General features: G+C 50.0%; 1 protein-coding gene across 1 annotated transcript in view; it reads right to left on the bottom strand.

The window, feature by feature from the left end:
• ITPR1 (inositol 1,4,5-trisphosphate receptor type 1) overlaps nucleotides 1-18,917 on the bottom strand; it is a 158,615-nt gene extending 139,698 nt beyond the window's left edge. The window contains exons 1-3 of the mRNA XM_066195842.1: nucleotides 18,795-18,917; nucleotides 4,600-4,707; nucleotides 909-979 (exon numbers count right to left, since the gene is read on the bottom strand). Coding sequence (XP_066051939.1) covers nucleotides 909-979; nucleotides 4,600-4,691 — 163 coding nt within the window. The 5' untranslated portion in view covers nucleotides 4,692-4,707; nucleotides 18,795-18,917. The remainder of the gene's footprint in view (nucleotides 1-908; nucleotides 980-4,599; nucleotides 4,708-18,794) is intronic.
• Between the last annotated feature and the right edge of the window lie 3,140 nt (nucleotides 18,918-22,057).

Here is a 22,057-nt window from a genome sequence, read left to right as displayed (position 1 = left end):
TATTTGGCTGAGTTATCTGGTAAAAGATGCAACCCAGGGGTGAGAAAAAGAACTCAAAGCCTTTGCAAACAAAATCCCAGTTAGTGCTCCTCTTCCTGTCTGAAGCCTTTCTTGAACAAGTCAGCCTTTGCCAAACGGTGAAAAGCAGAACACTCATTTCTTATCACTGAGCAAAAGTTTCCTGGCAGAATGAAAGCAAAGCCCAAGGTAGCTCATATCAAATTAGGTCAGACAGCAATAGCTGTGGCAAACCCTTGCTCCTTTTTATTCTCCTCCTCCCTGGGGTTTGGTACCGGGTAATTAGAAAGAACGTGTGGTAGAACGGAGAAAAAGTAACGAATTAAAAGCTTTCTTCATTCCTGGGTTTGGCTGGGACAGAGTTAATTTTCTCTGCAGCGGCTGGCAGAGCCACGTTTTGGATTTGTGCTGGAAGCTGTTGATAGCACAGGGAGGTTTCACCTCTCCTGCCAGGGCTGGGGGGTGCACGAGGAGCTGGGGGGCACAGCCAGGCCCAGGGATACCCCACACCAGGATACAGAGCTGGGAGTGCCTGTGGAGACGGGATTTCTCTCGGCCCAGCACCTGCCTGCCCAGGGAAATGGGGAAACTCATCATTGTTTTGCTTCGCTGCTGTGCGAAGCTTTTCCTTTATCTCCTGAACTGCTTTATCTGAACACCCTTCCCAACCTCTCCCCCCTCCCACCGGGTGGGGCTGGCTCAGGTTAAACCACCACAGCCCCACAGACATCCGACACACGCATTTTTCCTCCTGAGCTGTCATTCACGGAAGAAGGTGACACTAAAACACGCCACAGAGAAGCAGGGAGGTCAGAAATCGTTACGCATCGCCGCACAAAACGAAGAATCCCTCCCAAGCAGAAGGGTGAGGGGCTCTCTGACCAACTTACCTCGGAATTTTTTGGGTGGGTTGTTAAGATCACCTGCCTCTGGCTGTACAACGCAGCGATCGTCCACAAGGCTGCAAAGAAATGAGCAGTGAAGTGAGATCCCAGCCCCCTGCAGCCCCTTCCATCCTCCTCAACAAAACCAAAGTCGTTCAACTTGCAATATTTCATCCGAGTGGCCACTTCAGCAGAAGACATTCCCCAAATGCCAACTTATGCCAGACCTTTCTAAGAAGCATGCAGCTATTTTTTTTTTTTTTACTGTTGCCCAGAGCTATGCTCCTGGTAGGGTTGGGACAATAAATAAGTCATTGCTCCTGTGTTCTGCATCATCTCTATGTCACCCCTGCTCGAGGTGCAGACAGAACAGCCCATATTCTAGGGAGGTGACAGACAGCCTCAGGACAGTTCCTGCCTCTTGGACAGATTTGAGTCACGCTGCAAATGTGTTTATATGAATGGAGAGCAGGAAAATATCACAGCTATGCAAACTGGACACTGACCCTGTGACCCCCTCCAGGATTAAGAAATGGCAGGAACAGTCACTGCCACAATAAAAGTTGACTCCTGAGAGAAAGGAAGGCACAAATGTACCCTCTCCTGCTCACCAGCCAAACAGGGTGAGTTGAGGGATTGATGGAGCCAACCTCCTCCTGTTCTGGCAGGAAGGGGGGGAGCTGGACAAGCAAACCCAAGAGATTCCAAGAGGGAATGGCAGGACAGAGCTGTCTGTCCCTGCACGAGCCCCACAGGGTCAGTCGAAATCCCAGAGAATACAGGGAATAGTTAAAAAGCAGCTGCTCCCACTGCTCTGCCTGAGCAGCTTTGGATCAAGGTGGAACGGGCCTTTTCCCAAACTGGAAAATTGCACCTGTAACCAAACACTTTGGGGCTGGATTTGATCCTAAATGACTCAATTTGGCCCCCTTACAACCAATCTGTCAAAGAGGCTTTCTACACAAACGTAGAAAGTAAAACTCCAAGGTCAAAGGTTTGAGAGGTCCATTCTCATGCAGAATCAACTGGAGAAAGACTGAGACCTAGAATATGAGAGTTGTTCCTTGCAGAGGCTGGTCACATGCAGGGAGCATCTTGAGACAACAATTAGAGAAAATAAGGAAGTGCATGAAAACTAAGATATCAGAGAAACTAAGAGGGGGCTCAACAGTTTTAGGCATCTAAAATTTGCATATGCCAACATTCAGAGTCAATTGCTTTTTCCCCATGGATTTTCTCCCTACTCAGCACTATATAGATATATATAGGTGCTCCAGCGTGAACAGAATTAACATTTGAGCTGAAGCACCTGCTTCTGGTGAACAGAGGGCCAAAAATACCAAGGAAATAGGTTGCTCTGATCATCCCATACAGATAATCTCAGTGCAGTGCATCCCTCTCATCTGAGATTGAGTTGAAAGTAAAGAGGAACTTCCCAAACTAGCGAGAGGGAAATTTTACAGGGCGAGAAACACGGAAGAGGATATATCGTACACCAGTAATCATCATGATGACAGCACTGAGCTTGGGAAACAGCAAGAGTAAAGTTCTGATTAAGCAACGCGTCATAGGAATATTAAATAGGAAGACTCTTCAGAGATTTAGGACAGCATTAGGATGTAGAGTGGGATCTGCTCCTCAACCTTCAGTAACCACGTAACAAGGCATTACACATCGTTGTGACATCAGACTGTCAAAACTCCACATGGGCTAGAGGACAATTACACCAAATCTTTCCTTTGCTGCTTTAATTTTCTCCAGGACAAAGACTAAATTAAATATGGGACAAAAGCTAATTTGATTTACAAAGGCTTATTAAGATGATAATGCATTTCACGTTTCACACAGCAATTAGGACTTCTGGCTTAAATTAGGCTCAGAGATATGTGGCCATTATATAATGCAGTTACCTTAAAAACAGCACTAAGCAAATCAAAGAGGAGGCTTGGACACTGAGGGGTCTTTGGGCCTGCCACATCTCATCAAGCCTAGGAAATACACGTGCCTGGGGCAGGGGGGCCCTGTCACGTCCAAAAGGACCACCCATGGTGCAAAATATCTGCTCAGCAATGCCATCAGAAGCCACAGCCACTGCACACTGTTCATCATGCACCGCGTGGGATTCCACATGGCAGAACGACTTTCTACTTGGCCTGGAATTATTTACTGCCAAACTCGCTCCGGGGCTGGGAAGAGAAACAATAGGCAGATGTAGAGGATAATTCATGTTGCCAGTGTTCAGCAGATAGTATTTGGCCCGTTACACAGCTGATCCAGGACTGCAGAGTGCACGTGTCATATTTGACGGGGACCTGGGAAATTTGTCAAATACATTCGCCAAATACTATTCGACCAACCCTACTTACTACATCCCTTGCTTTTAGCATACCTTCTTTCCTTCCTGGCAGCATCCCATATTTTCTTCTCTTTCCTATAATAGATCATGGTGCATCTTCAGTGTCTGCTTCCTTCTCTGCCCCCTTATTTTCCAGAATCCTAATGGCTAGAGGACTAAACCTACAAGTTAGTTTGGAGTCACTCAGGTGAGATTCCAGCCCATCGTTTCCTGCCGAGGCACTTACCAGGATGCTGTCTCTGTACCCTGCTTGGGAGCTCCATTTAGCAGATGCATCTGGACTGCAGGCAGCAAAAAAATGTGCTGTGACTGTACCCACCCTGAGGCCCTTAGGGCTACTGGAAATGAGAAAGAGCAGGTTGTGTGCGTGCCCCTCGTGGGCCACACGGGAACAGGGGCCAGAGGTGCTCCTGCAGCTTCTCACCCCAACAGCACCCAGATGTTTGCAGAGGTTCCTCCTCAGCAGGATCAAGCATTCCCTGGCCCTCCTCAGAGCTGCTTTCCAATCCCGTGGCTTTGCTCTGCCAACTCGTCCCTTTCCCCACGTGAAAAGCTACTTTCTCGGGTTAATGGAGTAGCTTTCACTTCTCCCTGCTCCACAGCACCTGCTCCGTGTCCTTGGGGAAGGCAGCACAAAGGGGCTCTGTGGGAAGCGTGCCCAGGGCAGGAGCTGGCACAACACGGCTCCCACTGCAGCTCCAGAGCTCTGGCAAAGCACGAGGGTCAAAACATGTTCTCCTCCGATAGGAGAAAAACAATTTTGTTTGCAGGAGAAACCTCATATTAAACCTCAGTTTCAAGACCAAACTAGCTGCAGTGGTGAGTTATTGGTACTTAAACCATTTGGCTTGGGGATTTGATTTTTTTTTTTTTTTTTTTTTTTTTTTTTTTGGTTAGATATAGATTTATTTTTTTTTAAACTACTTCCATTGCCTATGGGACATCCTTTGTGCAGTCAGCAGAGTGCACTGGGGTCTGTTCATCCCTGACTGGGGGAAGGGGCAGGGAGGGACAGGACGGGACACACGGATGGACACGGGACAGACAACGACATGAAAATCATTGGATTGCATTCATCCCCCCTCTACCCCTTCACCTGCCAAGGTTCTTCCTCCTCCCCACCAAGGACAAAACTGCACCACAGCCATTGATGCACTCTCCAGCCTCCCAAAATCTACCTTGCCATATTCCCTTTAGGCCATTTTTAAATGTAGGGCCGAATTGATCCATAAAACTCCCTTGTTTTAGCCAGTATTCCCTGGGATCAGGCTCAGGAGAGCTGGCTGAGCCCTGCTAGTCCTTCTTAGGGTGTTTTTAATACAAGAGAACAGCTGTTCTTACCCCAAAGTGCTAATAAATCCATTTGTTGAGCCCTCTGCATAGAGAGAACAAATATCTCCAATATGAAGGAAGCTCGACATCTTGTCAGTCATCTCTGGCTTATTGCCCCTGGAAGAAAGAAGAAAGAAGAAAGCACAACATCAATCAGGCAGAACTCCTTGGTGCAGCTACCCGAGGTTACAGCAACAGGACCCTTTGCCTTTGATTGCTGGTTTGTTTGAAAAACCCAACAAGTTTCTCGCAGTGGAATTTCAGGTATCAAAGAAAACCCAGCAGTGCTCGCTTGGAAAAATAAACCAGGGGAAAAACAAGCAGCTACTGGCATCCATTCCACGTGGGACTGGCTCACAGGCAGGCATTGATCCCAGAGCTTGCTGGATTTCAGCTGTAGCAACCCATCCCACCTGCCAGGGGGAAAGGGGACTGCTTCAGTTCAAGGCGTATTTGTATCGAAAGCGCATTTCTTTGCCAGAATTAAATACAGGTTTAAGCATCCTTTAAAGGCTCTCCTTTGTGCTGGAATGGTGCTCCTGAGAAATTCAAAATATTGACCCGATTCACGGCAACGTTTTTTGGTCACGCCAAAACTTTGACACGACACCAGCAGCCTCCTGCTGACACCAGAAAAGGTAAAACCAGAATTAGGTGAAGACCCATTCAGCATGCCTGGTAACAGATTTCGCATGTAAAAACATAAAGATTAAGATTTTTCAAAGTCGAATGCTTTATCAGGAAACCAAATCCCTGTGAAATCAGTAATACTTCAATCCTGGGTTTAAAATAGATGGCTTAAATGTAACACTGAGGAGACAGACACTGAGTGTTGCCAGCTTCCACTGTATTAAGAACTATTTTCTCTAAAGCCCCAAGTCGAAATGACACAGGACCCACCTGTCACTTCAATAAATAGAGGAAAAAATCCCATAGAATCCAGAGTTTCAATCTGCCACAGCAACAAAGAGGCAACGTGAGCCCGGATAAAAAACCCCAATGGAACAGATTTTCAAAGGCATCTTTTCCAAGCCCCTTCTCTGGTTTCCTGGAGATCCTCCCAAGCCCTGCTGTTTGATCACCAAGTTCAAAAAGGCCCAACCAGCTCCTGTGCTGGAGGTTTTCAAACAGCAGGAGCACCAAGGCTCATCCAAGCTGCTCCTCCCGGCAGGCTGTGAGCCCCGCCAGCCAACAGTGCCCAGGGCCACGCTCCCACAGCTGGGGGAAGGAAAAAGAACCCAAAACACTTCCACCCTCTCCCCCCATCACACCCAGAGAGGTTCTGAACGGCCTAAGAGCAGGAGAACTGGGCAGCAGGAAATTCTGCTTATTCCAGAGCATTTATCCCAGTGTCCAGGGATAAATATCCCCTTTCCCTGGACATTATCTTGTTTACCAAAAGCATAAGGATCAGGTTGTCAGGCAAGGCTGGAGCTCAACAAGGACAAATTCATGGAGATCTAAAAGGGGGACGTCTGCAGCTATGAAAGGGCAATGAAAACCTGAAGTTACGCTTCTTAAAAACTCCAACCAGCTCTCCCTCCTCACTCCCAAAGGATCTGTGCTGCTGGGAACAACAATAACAACTTCCATTATTATTAAATCAAAGCACACCACTGACATTCTATCCCTGTACATCTGTGCCACTGGTACAGTGAAAACCAAACCCAGGAAAGCCAAGAGATAAGAGGCCAGGCTGACATGGAGGTAAAGGGGTCTCATCTCTGGAATCAAATCTGGGTGCACACAAACCCAAACCCTCTGGCTCCAGGTTGTTGGTTAAATGCCAAGTCCTTCAGCCACAGAAGTTACACAGTTTGTTCCCATTCCTCCTTGGTAAGTGGACAGGAAAATGCTGCTACCTATTTTCAGATCGATGCCGTGGAACACACAGAAATATGCAGAGGGACTGAATTAGCAGCACTGGAAATACAACTTTCCCCATTTCCTGACTTGGATGTTAAACTACCAACTTCAGACCAAAAAACTTTTCATCCCTCGAAATGAGGCTCAGCCCTGAATTAACACAGTCCAAAGCAAAAGCTGTCTAAGCCAACAAAACCCATGGATTACTTTCAAATTAACCCCTTCTGCAATGGCATTAAGGTTTCCTTCCCAGGCCGTGAGGGGAATTGCTTTTTCCTCACAAGAGGCAGCTGCTCACCAGAGCTGTTCCCAAGGGAAGGTGAAGGTCAAAATTATTGACTTCCATTAGAAAAAAAAAATTTTAAAAAAATCACAGACCATTGACCTAAACCAGGCTCGGGGATGGACAAGGAAACTCCTGCATCACTTTCCAAGATACAGCCTCAATGTTCTTACATTTTCTTCACCAAGGAAGACCCCAGCACGCCGTGATATTGTAACTGACAGATCGTGATAGTGCAAACCCCTAAAACAAGCTCTTCTGACAATTCCACTAATAAAATGTTGATCACCTTTACCCAAACCATCACAGAGCTCTGGATAGCAGAGAGGTGGTGTTGAGCCTGGCAGCAGTTCAGTGAATTCAGCTGCTGGGTTCTTCACCAGATCACCCTTAGAATTTCTGGATGAGCTTGCAAAAAAAATTCATGACTGCAGGGCTGGCTTTGGGGTGCAGCCTGGGATCCCAGCCTCTCCCAACCAGGAGAGCTGCGCTCCTCACAATTCCAGCTTTGCCCGAGTCAGGCTTTACAAAGGGCTGATCTGGCCGCAATAACCTTGTTTCCCAAGGCTTAGGCGAGGATTAATCACCATGTAAATCCTCACTTCCCCTGCTCTTGCATTTCTGAATACTGCTCTGGCACCCAGCAGTGTGATGTCATCTCCAACACACCAGGAGATGCTCCACCAGCTCGGGAAGCAGGGAGCCAATTCCCACTCTTATAAAATACCGATTTATCCTCAGGCTTCCCCACAGCCAAAAGGAGAACTGCCTACATCTATTCTTTACCGGCCAAAGCCAGTCCCCCTGACATTTCTCCCTACAAATGCTCCTGCTCAGCTTGGCCAGTGCTCAGGAACACGCTGGAGTGGCAGATGGAGAAGGGACTCAGTGACCCCACAGGCCTCCCCACGTTCAGGGGAAGAGAATCATTGCTACACTGATTTAGCTTCAAAGCTCTTTACAGTCTCCTCACAAGGGACTAACAAAGTCACTCCAGTTATTGGCATCGAACACCAAATGAGCAGCCACCTCAAATGGAGGATTTTCTATCTCTGACAACTGGGAAATGTGAAGCAAAAAGTAAAATTAGGAAGTTTTCAAGAGCAAACTTCCCAGGTATCCAGCTTGAAAATCATTTCTTTCTAATAGATGCCCTCAACAACGGCTGACCACCCTAATCCTCCCAAAATCAGACCTCTCCAGGGGTCACTACTGATTATTTTCTTCAGCAGGACCAGCCAGAAGCGGAGGCAGTAAAAACCTGTCAGCCTTGGCACATTTATGCCAAGTTGACAGCACAGGCACTGAGGAGAACAGGTTTGCTCCTGGACACATCAGTCAGAGCATCCCTGCGTGTCCCCCCGGCTGCGGAGGGGACACTTCCCTCCCCAAGGCACTCACCAGACAGGGCTGCCCAGCAGAACTCCCTGCAAGTGCAGCACAGGAGGATTTCCACATCCTCCCAGTACCTGCCTCTCATGGGTACGGCACAATCACGCTGCTCAACAAGGCAATTGTGCTCCCTAGACAAACACAACCATTACCCCGCTATTTATTTATTTTAGATATGCCGGTGCCAAGAGCAATTGATTTATGCTAGAGCAGGGGACGGCCCTAAGAGAACACTTGCAGTTGTTCTGTGCATAATCCCAGTTTTAATGGCACTCTCACAGCCTTGCCAGAGGGGAGTCCTGCAGGAAATTCATCCCGTCCCAGCTGAAACACGGCAGCGTTACCCAGGGAGCATTGTCCTCCTCTTCCCCTTAAACACTGCAGGAAAACAAGATTCCCTCTAGGTAAATCCACTTAAAAAAAAAAAAAAATCAAAGATGAAGCACTGATAAGTCAGGTTTCTCCAAGCAGCTTAACTCAGGTGGCAGCAACGTCCACAGCAGCAACCCAAGCTTTAAAAATAATGCTCTTTTCCCACTAAGCTGAAGGGTCTAATTTTAACAGGAGGACTCGCCAGGCTACAAAAGAAACGTGAACTAAAAGTGGACTGTACATTGAGAAGTTAACTGCATCTGCCCACAGACATCAAAAAATTCCTGAGATACGAACACATTCTGCGGTACTTTAAGCCCTGAAAGCCTGAACTTTTATAATTAAGTTGGTGACTGTTTCTTTATGACTGTATCAAAGTCTCTGTATGTTTTATATACAGTTTATCTGCAGAGGGAAAAAAAAAACCAAGTTTGTGTTTAAGAAACTGGCTAAAATAAATAAACAAACATGCAAAAATCTGCTGAATTTCACGTGAATTTCAAGGAACTGACGCACAAGCTTTCCAGCCAGCTCTGCTCTATGGGGCTGGATCTGAACATGCATGAGCTAAATCCAGGCAGAGAATTAAACCCAGGAAAACCAGGAGTTTCAGGACTTTCCCCTCCTGCTCTGGCGAGCACAAATCTGCACCACACCACCACGGGTTTGATTTCCTGACTGGACAGAAAGCGACACAGCTCTGGGGTTCTTCAGTCCTGATTATCTCTTACTGCAGATTATCTGGTGTGTCTCTCCAACACAAGCTGCTTTTCCTACAGCAAAAAGGACTGAACAGAACCGGTTCTGAAACAAAAATAAGGGTTTGTACAAGCTTTTGACCACGGTTTGTCCCCCAAACCCAAGGAGAAGCTCTGCAGACCCAGAACGGTTCCCACCAGCTCTCAGGACTCTGTTGTGTTTTAGGGCACAAGCAGAGCATATGCTCAGCCTAATGGCCTTGAATAAGCCAGGATAAGCTTAACATAGCCCCTGAAATTCAACCCTTTTCCTCACGCAAACACATTTCCACACCGGGCAGTAAAAGCAGGATGAACAGTGGAAACACTGCGAAAATCAAACTGACTGCTCAACAGCAAACACCTCGGTGAGACAGCTGCCTTTTGGAACCCCCAAAATGGGAAAGGCAACTGCTCCGCAAACACTCCGCGCTAATTCCTCCCATCACTCGTCTCGCTCCCGATGCTAAATCAGAAAAAAAACAGGTTCCAAGTGCAGGTTTGCTTTCCTTGAAGAGCCGAGTCAAGGCCCCGTTTGAAGTCCCTCCTGACGGGGACTGTCTGTGACAACATCCCTGCGCTGCCATTCCTCATCCCCGGCCTTTGGGAAAAGGCTTTTTCACGGAATCCGAAGCCACTTCCCTGAATTCACGTCTCACACGTCTGCCTCGCGTGGGATTTTAATTCTGCAAATCCTTGTTTGTAAAATAAACAAGCGCAAAATGTGTCTTGTTGCCGACTGTTTGATTCCCAGCAACTGGGATACAAACTGCTGCGTCTAAGATGCTTCTAATGATGTTTGTTTAGAGCCAAAAAAAAAGCTCCTTGCTGTGCCTTGCAGTCCCAGGATGCACTCAGGTCTCTGCTGGCGGATTTTTGACTGTGGTTTAGCGTTCAATTCAATAAACACTGGCAATTTTACACGTACTGCTACCAAAACGGGAGCAGCACTCTATCGAAGTCTTTTTCACTATCTCAGTTGTTTAAGAATAGAATCTCAAACTGTACTTCAAGTGTTTCGACTTCATTACTGCCGACAGGAAATTCCAGAGTGAAAGTTTAATTCTGTTTCAGTTTTTGACAGAAACAAGACCAGAGTTTAAGGGTGGAGAGACAACAAAGAAGCAAACACAAAGAACTGCTTAATGGCATAAGCAGAATCAGCCAGAAATAAACAGATCTGAGAACCCCCTAGACCAGGTAAGCCTGTGTTTCAATTAAATGGAATCGGGTCATTAATATTGGTCAATTAGGCCAGGTAAATTAACATTTTTTAAATGCAACCAAGCCCTGCATTATACTGAAAATCCAGTGCCTAGATAATCTGGTAAATCCAAATTTTACAAGATTACTTGGCTGAAAATCTGGTCCTATAGACTAAACCAAGATTTCATGTGTTTTTTTGGGGTAACACACAGAGCATGCTGTATTTTCACACGTGCAGGTAACTTGAAAAATCAGAACCCAAACCTGATGTTTCTCATTCTTATTTCAGTTAAAAAAAAAAAAAGAAAAAGGGAAGCTTTCCTCCCTCAGGAGGCTAAGAAAGATTCCTAAGAATCCCATTAAAGCAGCCAAAGAAGGGAGGAAGTGCTTTATTTAAAAGCTCACCCAGTGAATAATCACCATGCTGGGGCTGAGGACGGAGCTCTGTCATCTGCAAAGCTTCTGACTTAGCAGATCTAAAAGGAGCTCTTTGCACTCGCCAGGGAAAGGCAAATAAAGGGATTTTGGGGATGTGGAGCGGGCCCTGAACACCGGGATCCTCCCACACCTGCAGTGGGACCCAGCTCCTGGACAGCACTGGGTGCTGGCAGAGTTCAGCACTGCTCGGTTTTTTTTGCACATGGAGTTCCATTTCAGAGATTACACCTTAAAAAGAAAAAAACCCATCAGTGCAGTACATTTATCTACCACAGGATCTTGTTTTCCCCTTCAGCTGCAACCTTTCATGTCCAGGAGGCTGCTCTCTGCCACACATGGGCTGCTGATGAACCGTTAGATTAAGGGGGAGAAATGCACTTTTCTCAGACAAACTATTTCTCCTCCCGACGCTGAAAACGCAGCGGATTTTTTTGTTTTTTCCTCCCCCCAATTTCCAGGCTGAGCAGGCAAGATGGAGGCTGGGGAAGAGGGGAAGGAGGGAGCAGCAGAGCGCTGTGACTTTCTCAAGGACGTGCAGCAGGTCAGACACCGGAATCCAGGTCTCCTGAATCCCCATCCACCAGCCCACACTCCCCTCTGCTCCCAGGAGGGACATCAGTCTCACTGCACATCTGATCGAGCACACGCTTCCCCTTCCTCTCAAAATAATTCGGAAGAGGAGTGTAAATTCGCACAGCGAGACGATGGCCGAGTTAATTACGTTCTATTCATGCTATTTGCCACTTCACAGATAAAGAGATTTTTTTTTTATCATATCAGTGACAAACTTGTTCAGAAGTTACTATTTCATCGGTGCAGCAGCAGTTGAAGGGAACAGATAAAGCAACTCATTTCGGTAACTTTAACCTCAATAAAACCTCAGTACAGGAAAGCAAACGTGCACAATGTCATTTTCTCCTTAGAAAGGGCACCTGCCTTTTTTTTTTAATTTTAATTATTTGCCCAGTGCAACCAGACAAGCTAGTTACAGAAAATTCAGATCAAAAGCACAGGAGTTACACGCTGACAGCAATCCCTTACACAGCAGCCACTGACTGGGGTAAGGAACACAACTGACAGGTCCTATTGGCAGGCATCTGCAGACAGCTGGAAAAAGAAGATCTATTAGAGACACACTGTCAGGGGAAAAATACCATTTTTTGTGTTCCAAACCAAGTACGACCTGACAGCATCTTTTTAATCCCATTAAGAGTAAGGAGCACTTACTGAAGCTGATACTTCCTGAAGTCCATCCTTGCTGGCTCCAGCCCTGCTGGGAGGAGGCAGCCTGGACGTCAGCCTCTGGACGAGGCCCCTGCGAGCACACAATGTTTTCCAGCGGATTTCTATCAGGAGAGAGCTGGAACATGCCAAAAAGGACCAGGACAACCAATGTCATGGGGAAAGAGAGCAAGCCTGGTTGATTACACCAACTGGAGTTTGGCCAAGGAACAAAGATGGCCAGGGAAGAAGAAGAGGGTACAGAGCAGTCCCAATGTCACTTTGCGTGGCCAGGGACCTACTGAGGGTTCACCACAGCAGCGGCTGGTTCCTGCTCCCAATATCAACCCACTGCACTCCTCAGCAAGCACAGCACCGCCCAAACTCAGCACTGCAGTCTCCTTGCCTGTCCCCTGACCAGCCTCCACGCCCCTGTCCCCAGCAGGTCCCCTGCCCTGTCCCCTCTCCGGTACCGCACCTCGGCGGGGGCTCCCTCTCCTCCATGGCGGGCCCGCTGTCGGTCTCCAGGGCTGGGCTTGGCAGGGCGGCCCCCGGCACGCTTGGGTCCCCTCTGGCAGTGAAGCCAAAGCTTCCGTCCTGCTGGGCAGCTCCTGCAGGCTCCGAGGGCCGGCGTTGTCCCCGAGGCAGGACTCTCCTCCCGTGGGCGCCGCTCGTCCCTCCCGGACACCTGCGCTGGCTCCCGGCTCTCTGGATAAAACCTCCGCGCCCAGGACAACCAGCCCAAGAGGAGGAGCCACTGCCAGCACATGATGAGCACGTGTGGAGAAGCCACTGGTGGCCAGGGGACCTACTTTGAGCTCCAAAGCCCCTGCTGGGCCGGGCTCCTTTACAGATGAAGGCTCCAGTTCCCAGGCTGACTTGTACCTGTTGGCCTCCCAACTGTAATTTTCTAGAAGGCAAAGGTTCCAAATCCTGAACCACCCACGAGCATGAATCTACTGAACGCTTCACAGAGGAGCAGCCGAGGATTGCGGAGTTATCTCAATCAGAAGGTTGCAATTAACCCTCCAGATCGAGCACCATCAGCTGAGGTCAGTGTCTGGATCTGTGGCCATGTGTTTCTTCCTGGAGCGGGATGCAGATGGGACAGAGCTGGACTGCAAACAAAGCTTTCTTCTTCACAACTTCTTGGCAGATTGCGGAATTTCTGGAGAAGTGGACAGCATGGGCCAAGGCACAAAAGAAATGTTTATACAAGTTTCATGCAAAACTGTACTAAATAATTCCACATAAAATAAAAAACAAAGCACAGCCTTTGGGCAGCAGCCATTTTTTGGCCTACTATGATCAGAAATTCCTTCCGTGCGCATCCTCAGAGATTATCATCATCTTCTGACCACCGACATCATGCACCGGATGAGGAGAGGATGAGTTGCCTGTGTCCATTGTGACACTGGGTTCAACCAGGCAAGCCTCTTCCCTTTGAGCTCAGCATCACATTACTCCCAAGGCAGAGGCATTACCTCGCATGCTAACCCAGAAACATCTGGCATTTCCATTTCTCAGAGCTATTCCCCCTCCTTTGATCATCTCTGCAGCCAAATGGTCAGTCACAGACTGGGTTGGCTTGAAAGGGACCTGAAAGATCATCTCATTCCACTCCCTTCCACTATCCCAGGTTGCTCCAAACCCTGTCCAGCCTGGCCTTGGACAACTCCAGGGAAGATTATCAGTGACATTTGAACACTCAGCCTCCTGCAGCGCTCTTCACGTTGGCGTTCTGGCACGTGAGGATGCAATTACATTGCCACAAGCCGCAAATCCCCAAATAACACAGACTTCCATGCACATTTCCAACCCACTTCTCGCTCCAGAGGGTTAACTTGCTCAGATATCAACTGACATTTTATTCTCCACAGAACGCTGCTAGGAAGTTCTGATCCAAGTTTTGACAAGCTCAACCAAAACCACAAGCATGAAAAATGAAACTCCTCTGAGCTCAGAATCCACAGCTGAATGTTGCAGCTTTCCTCGCCTGAATTTCAGTTCCTGCAGTTTCCATTTCATCTTTTTCACAGAACAGAATCCCAGAATGGTTTGGGTTGGAGGGAACCTTGAAGATCATCTCATTGCACCCCTTGCCATGGGCAGAGACACCTTCCACTACCCCAGGTTGCTCCAAGCCCTGTCCAACCTGGCCTTGGACACTTCCAGGGATGAAGCAGCCACGGCTTCTCTGAGCAAATTTGACCCCATAAACCACAACTGCCCTGAAGACCTGGAAATGTATTTTCTCAACAGGTACAGCACAAGCAAGAGCCACACGAGGAGCCCCTGGGTGCCTCTGCCCATCTAACAAGTAGTTGCAGCACCCTGGAAAAAGCGATCTGCCTCCAACCCCCACCACTGCCCGCTCATGCCAAGACAGAGAACCAGGCAGTAATTGCTGTAGTGCTTCCGTAGTGTCCATGGGGAGCAGGAATTAGACAGGAATATCGAGCCAGATCAAAGCTCGTGCAGTTTGGCACCCTGCCTCCCACGGCAGCCTCCAGGAGAGGAGGCTCAGCAGAAGAGCACAGGAATCACTTGGAACAGCCCTGGACACAGCCAGCATCCCGCCCTGCAGCACAGGGACACCCTCCACTGCTCTTCCACTCTCTAAAGCAGCACCTGCCCCCACCCTGCACAGGCCACTGGATCAAACCGGGCAGCTTTTGACTCCCCGTGTGCATCATCACACACAAACAGCACAAAACAAAGGCTCCAGGCCACCCAAGCACCTTCAGCCTCTGCTGCTATCTCAGCACAAGAAAACTAATTTGGGACGTACAGTAATGCAGATTTTTAGGACTCAGGATTTACACCACGGTCTCATTGTGACAGAGATGTTACATTTACATAACTTTCTAGCAGCACATGATTTTCTGCCTCTAAACCCTTTGGTCTCCATAAGCTGCTTTGGTGAGGCCGCCTTCCCTCACACTCACCCACGGGCGAGCCAGCAGCTCGTCTACCAGCTACTACAGAGCCACTACCCTCATCCCACCTCCCACGGGAACCTGAGATTCCTCCTGGCTTTAAAACAATCCTACAACTACAACTGTCTTGTATTTATGGGGTAATAATGTCTCAAAGAGTCCCAGAACACTCTGCAAGTTGACTCAGCCGATATTCCAAAGGAGTTGGCTGCGCACTGAGGACAGTACAGTCAAGAGAGGAGCCAGAATCATGGAAGAGCCACATCTGCTCAACCTTTGAACACCTCCAGTGATGGGAACCTTACTGCTTCCCTGGGCAGCCCATTTCAATGCTTGACTACTCTCTTAAGTGATTTTCCCTAATATTTAACCTGAGCCTGCCCTGGCACAGCCTGAGGCTGTTCCCTCTCCTCCTGCCCCTGTTCCCTGGGAGCAAAGCCTGACCCCCTGGGCTGTCCCCGCCTGTCAGGGAGTTGAGCAGAGCCAGAAGATCCCCCCAAGCCTCCTCTCCTCCAGGCTGAGCCTCCCCAGCACCCCAACGGTGCTCCAGCTCCATTCCCATCTCTGGACACGCTCCAGCCTCTCCATGTTTTTCTTGCACTGGGGGTCCCAGAGCTGCCCCAGCAGTGTCCAGTGCAGGGACAGGCACTGCCCTGGTCCTGATGCCACACCAGTGCTGGGACAGCTCAGCTGGCACTGCTCTCTTGCCCAGCTGGGCACAAACAAGCCCAGGTGGCCAAGAGCAGCTACACCTGCTCTGAGAGCTCCTCAGAACAAGCAGCACCTGCTCTTCTGATGGCTCCAACTCAAGGGCAGGTACCAGAGGAGGGCTCGGGATATCTGGGATCTGCTTTAAGCCTGCTTGACAGCACTGAACAAGAAGTTCCACCTCAACGCTGTCCATTTCAGCAATTTACCAGGAGAGACCAGCTCCTCTGACCAGAAGCAGCCAAAAGGAGCTTCCAGAACAGACTTTCTGGACCACCCCTGGGACTGTTCCCTTTTCTCTGGCACACACACAGTACTGGAGGAGCCGGACCCCCAAAATTCACCCCAAACCTGCCACCCCTACAGCTGCCCCGTTCTTGTGCTTACCACACAGTCAGGAACATTCAGGGCTGTCTTTACCAGAGGAGTTACTACAAAATCAGACCAAGACCTCACACCACCCAACAGCAGGACACTGTGGTTTGCAAGTCTCCCTCTAAGCTGCACCAGCCTCACTTGTCAGCTCCCAGGGCTTGAGATTATTTCCTCACTTTAACTCAATTCAAGCATTTTCCAGACTGTGCCGCTCCAAAACAGGTTTGTTGGGGGAACATGAGAGGATTGATGGTGCTGTGGGATAAGATCATGTTACAGAACCACTGAGGCTGGAAAAGACTTCCAGGATCATCGAGTCCAAGCTGTGCCCAGTCCCCACCTTGTCCCCAGCCCAGAGCACTGAGTGCCACCTCCAAGTGCTCCCTGGACACCTCCAGCAATGGGGATTCCATGACCTCCCTAGGCAGCCCCTTCAGCGAAGAATTCCTCCCAAAATTACGCTTCTCCGTCACAACCAGAGATCACAACTGCCCCTTACACCCCCTGGGACTGTTCATCAGCCCCAGGACAGCTTTGTTCATCCACACCAGCAGCTCCACCAGCCACCATCAAAGAAACACACCAAATGTCCCCCTCCTGTGCTCTCCACCAAGGCCTCCTCCACCCTCCAACGATGGTGTTCAGGATTAGCACATCTCATAAAAACCATTTCCCCGAGCTAAGCTCCACCCCATGATTGCAAAGGCAAGCCAAAGTTACTCTTGTTTGTTTACTTCCTAATTTGTGAAACCCTGTAAGAAGAAACCATTTGCAAGGCTTAATCAACACTTCAAAACAAGCAGATGGGGGGGAAAAAAACATTTCATCTAAGCAAACACTTTAATCTTGGGGAAAGAAGGTATTTTAACAAGAAAAACCCCTACTATTGACAAACAACAGGCGGTTTAAAGAAAACATTAGAAATAATCAGCTCAGCATCAGCTTGTTTTGAAACACACTGGAACTGTGGTTTTATTTTCACAGTGATTCCTTTTTTTTTTTTTTTGTTCAGGCACATTGAGCATTACCGAGCATTCTCACCAGCTCAAGCTGCTGTAACTCACAGTGGTCAATCTCCACGTTTGTTTCACCAAGTGTCCTGTTAACCCTGAATTTTTTGGCCTTATCAATGCCACCAGCTTTCTCCACTCATTGAACAGCCAGAGCTGGGCAGCCACAGCTCTGCTCCAGCCACACCACCCTGCAACGCTGTTACTGCTTCAGGCACTTACACCAGCAAAACCACCAGGCATTTAGACCCTGGAAAACTTGCTGTGCGAGGAAATTGGCGTAAATTAAGGTACAGAAAAGAAACCAACGAGAAATCCAGCGCCTGATGGCCCATTAACTCGGCCACAGAGGAAGCACTGAGTGGAAAGGAAGGGATATTGGCCTCACATGGCATTCCCACACTCACACAGCTGAGCCCTGCAAGGAAAACAGCTCCAGCACGGGCCTCTGGCCTGGGCTGCGAGTCAGCCAATGCTCCGGCTCAACAGGTCTGCAACTCCTGGGATACACCAGGCACGTTTCTGAGTCCAGGAAAAGAACCTCAAAGGCAAATGACTGGACACACGCACAGGTACCGACGCTCGCTAATACATAAAACCAACGGCTCCCACGCACGCTAGTCCGCACACGACTTGCAGCCACTAAATCTTCATCAGGCAAAGATCTGGATTGTATTAGCCGCGTTCTCCCTTCCTGATTTGTGAGCGGCAGGACCGCAGCCCGATCCATCCGTGGCTGAGCGGGCACAGAACCGCTGCACGGCAATAAATCCAACTCAAACCTTTCACCTGTTGGAGTCTTTTTAGACAAACTCCCGGGGGCCAGAGCGAACCCACCTGCGGCAGGGAGGGGAAAGGCTGAGGCAGCCTCAGCTGGTCCCGCTGCACGGAGCATTTTCGCATTTTCCCCGCGGGGAAAAGCCCCCGGAGCCCCGCACAGCAGCAGGCACAGGGAGCCCGTGGGGAGCCTCGGGGCAGCGCCAGCCCCCAGCAACCCGCAGCACTCGGCACGAAGACGTGAAGCCGCCCGGGATTATATGGCACATCCCACGTACGTGCATGGGGAATGCACATGTGCCCCCACCCCTTCCCCCGCCGAAGTCCAGTTATTGTAGTCCAGGAAACAGCCAAATATTTGGCCCGTCGGGCCAGTCACCGGGACCCTCCGAAACATCCACCCACAGCTGCCCGCTTTTTGACCATTTAAGAGGAAGATCGCCCATAGCCAAGTCCCCATCGGCGCTCACGAGTGTTTACATAACGCGAAACATCCCTCGCAGCCGAGCCCCGAGCACGGGGGCAAAAACACGGGGAAAGTTGGAGCGGACGCGCAGCTCCGCCGCCGAGCCCGCGGTGGTCCAGGGGCCGGGACCGCGGGCCGGCCGCGCTGCGGGACCCGCCGGGAGGGCGGAGGGCTCTCTGCCCGGTCCTGCCAGGGCTGCGCCGGCCGGGCATCCCCGCCGAGCACGGAAACGCATCCCTGCACAGCAGCGGGCTGCATTCCCGCGTATCCCCGCCTAGCAACGGGCTGCATCCCCGGGCATCCCCGCCCAGCACCAGGCTGCATCCCTCGGGCTGCGGGACGGGGCTGCCCCGACGGCCACTCACCGCATCCCTCCCTCCCTGCACAGCCGTGCCCGTTCTCTCCCGGCCGTACCTGGCTACGGAGGCGGCGGGGCGGGCTACGGACGGCTCGGCAGCCCCATTCCGGCGGCGCTCCCGGTCCCGCTCCCGGTCCCGCTCCCGGAGGCTGCGCCCGCCGTTGCCTCAGCTGCGCATCCACATGGTCACTGCGCTCCGCGCCCGCCGCCGCGCCTTAAATAATCCACGAGGCACGCTGGGTAACCGAGTCCTTCCGCCGCCGCGCCGCCGCGGGTGGGTGTGCCCCGGGACTACAGCTCCCAGCGTGCCCCGCGCCGCGCTCCGGGCGGGGGCAGCGGACACCCTCGGTCCGTGCGGTCAGTGACGGGGACGGACCCCCGGGTCCGTGCTGTCGGTGATGGGAGTGAACCCCCCCGGCTGGGGACGCGGATGTGTTTTGGTCCCGGGGGCTCCGCACAGAGCCCTGGATCGGGCGGAGGGCGAGCGTGCGGGGGTAGCGGGCAGTAAACACTGAGTAAACCAGGTGTCAGCGCGACTCGGGGAGCGCAGAATAGCGGGGAGGTGACGGCTGAGGTGAGCACCTGCCTGCACAGGTGCTGTCACCTCTGCCGTGACTCAGGTGCGAGCCCTTGGCTGAGCAGAGTCACAGCGGCTCTGCAGGAAACGGCTCCAAACTCTGGGAATAGCGAGCGTCACGGTTTCCTCTTCACTAAAATTACTGCATGGGGGTATCACTAACGAGACGTCACAACTTCCGCCAGAATGACCAGCAGAGAATAAGAATTAGTAACATTTCATTTATTTACTGTACTGTGCAATTATTTGCCCTTAAATATTAGCCAAGGTGATTTCCCACAGCTACACCCTAATTTTCCTGCCCTCTGTGGCTGGCTGGCAGCACCCAGAGCACAGGGGTGGGTGCAATGTTTGCCTGCAGAACAACTGTATCACTTGAACTGGGATTTAGGTGAAGGAAACGTTTCCCTCCGCTCACTCTCACCCACACCCGCCTGCTGCCCTGGGTAACAGGTAGGAATGGTGCCCAGCTCCTCGCTTGTTTCCCTCCCTACAGCAGCAGGATAACGCTGATGAATGGGAACAAGCCCAGATTAGCCGGTTTGAAATCAACATAACCTCCCCCCGCACTGGCTCTCCGTTAAAAATACCTCCAGAGGAGCTGTAGTTGTGGCTCTGCAACAAGGATATGCAGAAGTTGAAGCCCGTGACTCAGGAACTGAAGCGAAGGTCAGAGAACAGAGTTTTATGGGTTTCCTACATGGCTGCAATACTACAAGCCATTACTCATCAGGAATTTGGCAGAGTAGTGGTGCCTAATATCATTAGATAATCCTAATGAATTCTTGTGTAATCAAATCTAATCTCTGGATGGGTTCAGCAGGCGGAGGCTGTGTGTGGCTGCAGCGGGCGGCTCCGAGGCAGTGACAGAAGGGCTGTCACCAGAGCCAGGGGCAGAGCTGTGCCTGCTGAGCACCTTGAGCAGCTCTGCAAACAGCGTGCCTTGAAATAGCTCCAGCACTGAGGGATAAATCCCAGCAGCAGCTCTGGGGGTGAGCTGGCTGCCCAGGGAGGGAGTGGAGTCTGCCCTCTGGAGACATTCCTCTCCCAAATACCAAAGGCCACATTTCTGTGTATGGGCTATGTTTGAATCTGGGTCTTGGTCAGTTTTTTCAAAGGCTGAGGAGCTCAGAGAAGCCCAGAAGGGTTTGAGTTGCTCCAAAGCCCCATCCAACCTGGCCTTGGACACTTCCAGGAATGGGGCAGCCACAGCTGCTCTCTCTAGACAACCTGTGCCAGGGCCTCCCCACCCTCACAGGGAAGGATTTCTTCCCAATATCCAGTCTAAATCTATTCTCTCTCAGTTGAAATCCATTCCCCCTTGTCCTGTCATTCCATGCACTCGCTACTGACAGCCCCTCACCAATTTTTGGGCCTTCAGCCAAAAAACCCTGCCCAAGCTCTGTGAAGAACTTGCTAGATTTGAAGGGGTGCTGGCAAAGACAAGACAATTATGCAAGTTTCCAATGGAGGAAAACGTTCCCATTTGTTTTTAGGAACTTGCTCTGGGACGCTGCAGACACTGTGAGTTCCTGGGGTTCCTATAATCTTACAGCATTGGAAAGAGGTAAAATTGTAGGGCAGTGTGGGAGTGGGAAAGGTCACCTTGGGAAGGACCAGAGCTATTTCCTTAAAGGAATTTTCCCTGACAGGAGGCTGCCCTGAGATGGGAACGGAGTCCTGTTCACTCAGTAGCAAATGAGGGCTGGGCTTGGAGCCCACACACCCCCAGAGGGCCCAGGGAATGAACTCAAGAATTCAGAGAGGAAATGGTGAAAAAACACTACTTGGTAGGTATCACTTCAGCCCTGGGAGCTGTACCATGAATGTCTGGCCCAATTTCACGTGCGGTTTCAGTCACAGGAAAACAACTTGTGAGGGATTTTTATTTTTTGCTATTGGAGTACTTTGTTCTTTTTCTCCTTTGAGAACCTTATTCTGCTCCACTCCTACTTTATTTTTAGCAATTATGGAAATTCAGCATTGATGAAAGGTGTTAAAATGAAGTTTGAAATATTTTATTTGCTTTTTATTTCCATTGTCTTGTTTTATGCCGACAAATTTACAACAAGCCATTGGCTTCCCTGGGCTGTTTTGAAAACATTGCACCTTCAGCCTGCGGGGTGGCTTTGCACAGGTTTTGTCTCTGCTGTTGGCTCAGCTGCAGCTCAACAGCCCTGGAGGAAAAACGAGAGCAGAAGATATTCCAGGACTCTAAGGATCAATGTGTCTCCTGCTCATGGCTGGTCTTCACAGTGGGGAAGATGATCCCAGAAGTTCCCTGTCCTTAGGGAGATCCATGGGGATGAAAAGCACTCCTGACAAATGCTAGAACACCTCAGCCTCTCAGTGAAGTGCTGGAAAAAAAATCTCTCATTCCGATCACATTTTAGTAACAGCAAGATCAGAAGCGTGGGGACTCAGTGTGAGGAAAGAGAAAAACTCAAGCCTGCATGTCTGAGCAACAAAATGATCCACACCACCAAAAGTTCTCCAAAGTCCTCAGGATCTCATACTGGAAGCTGGATGTTGCTCAGAAGCAAACTGTAACTATTTCATCTGTTCTCCAGGGAGAGCAAGGAATATGAACCCTCCTGATGGAGCTACACAAATGATGCACACAAGAATTCCAGGAAAACGAGCCATGAGAACGAGTGGGCAGGATCCACTAGAGAGCTGTCCCAGCTCATTGGAAATCAGCTGATTTTCCTCAATCCCAGGGCTTTAGTAAGGGGACGTTAT

This window comes from Chamaea fasciata, unplaced genomic scaffold, assembly GCF_029207755.1.
Source record: "Chamaea fasciata isolate MVZ Bird 193981 ecotype frontalis unplaced genomic scaffold, bChaFas1.0.hap1 SCAF_13, whole genome shotgun sequence".
NCBI classification, from domain to species: domain Eukaryota; kingdom Metazoa; phylum Chordata; class Aves; order Passeriformes; family Sylviidae; genus Chamaea; species Chamaea fasciata.
Note: the sequence above shows the minus strand (reverse complement) of the source record. Positions and strands in the feature narration are given on the sequence as shown.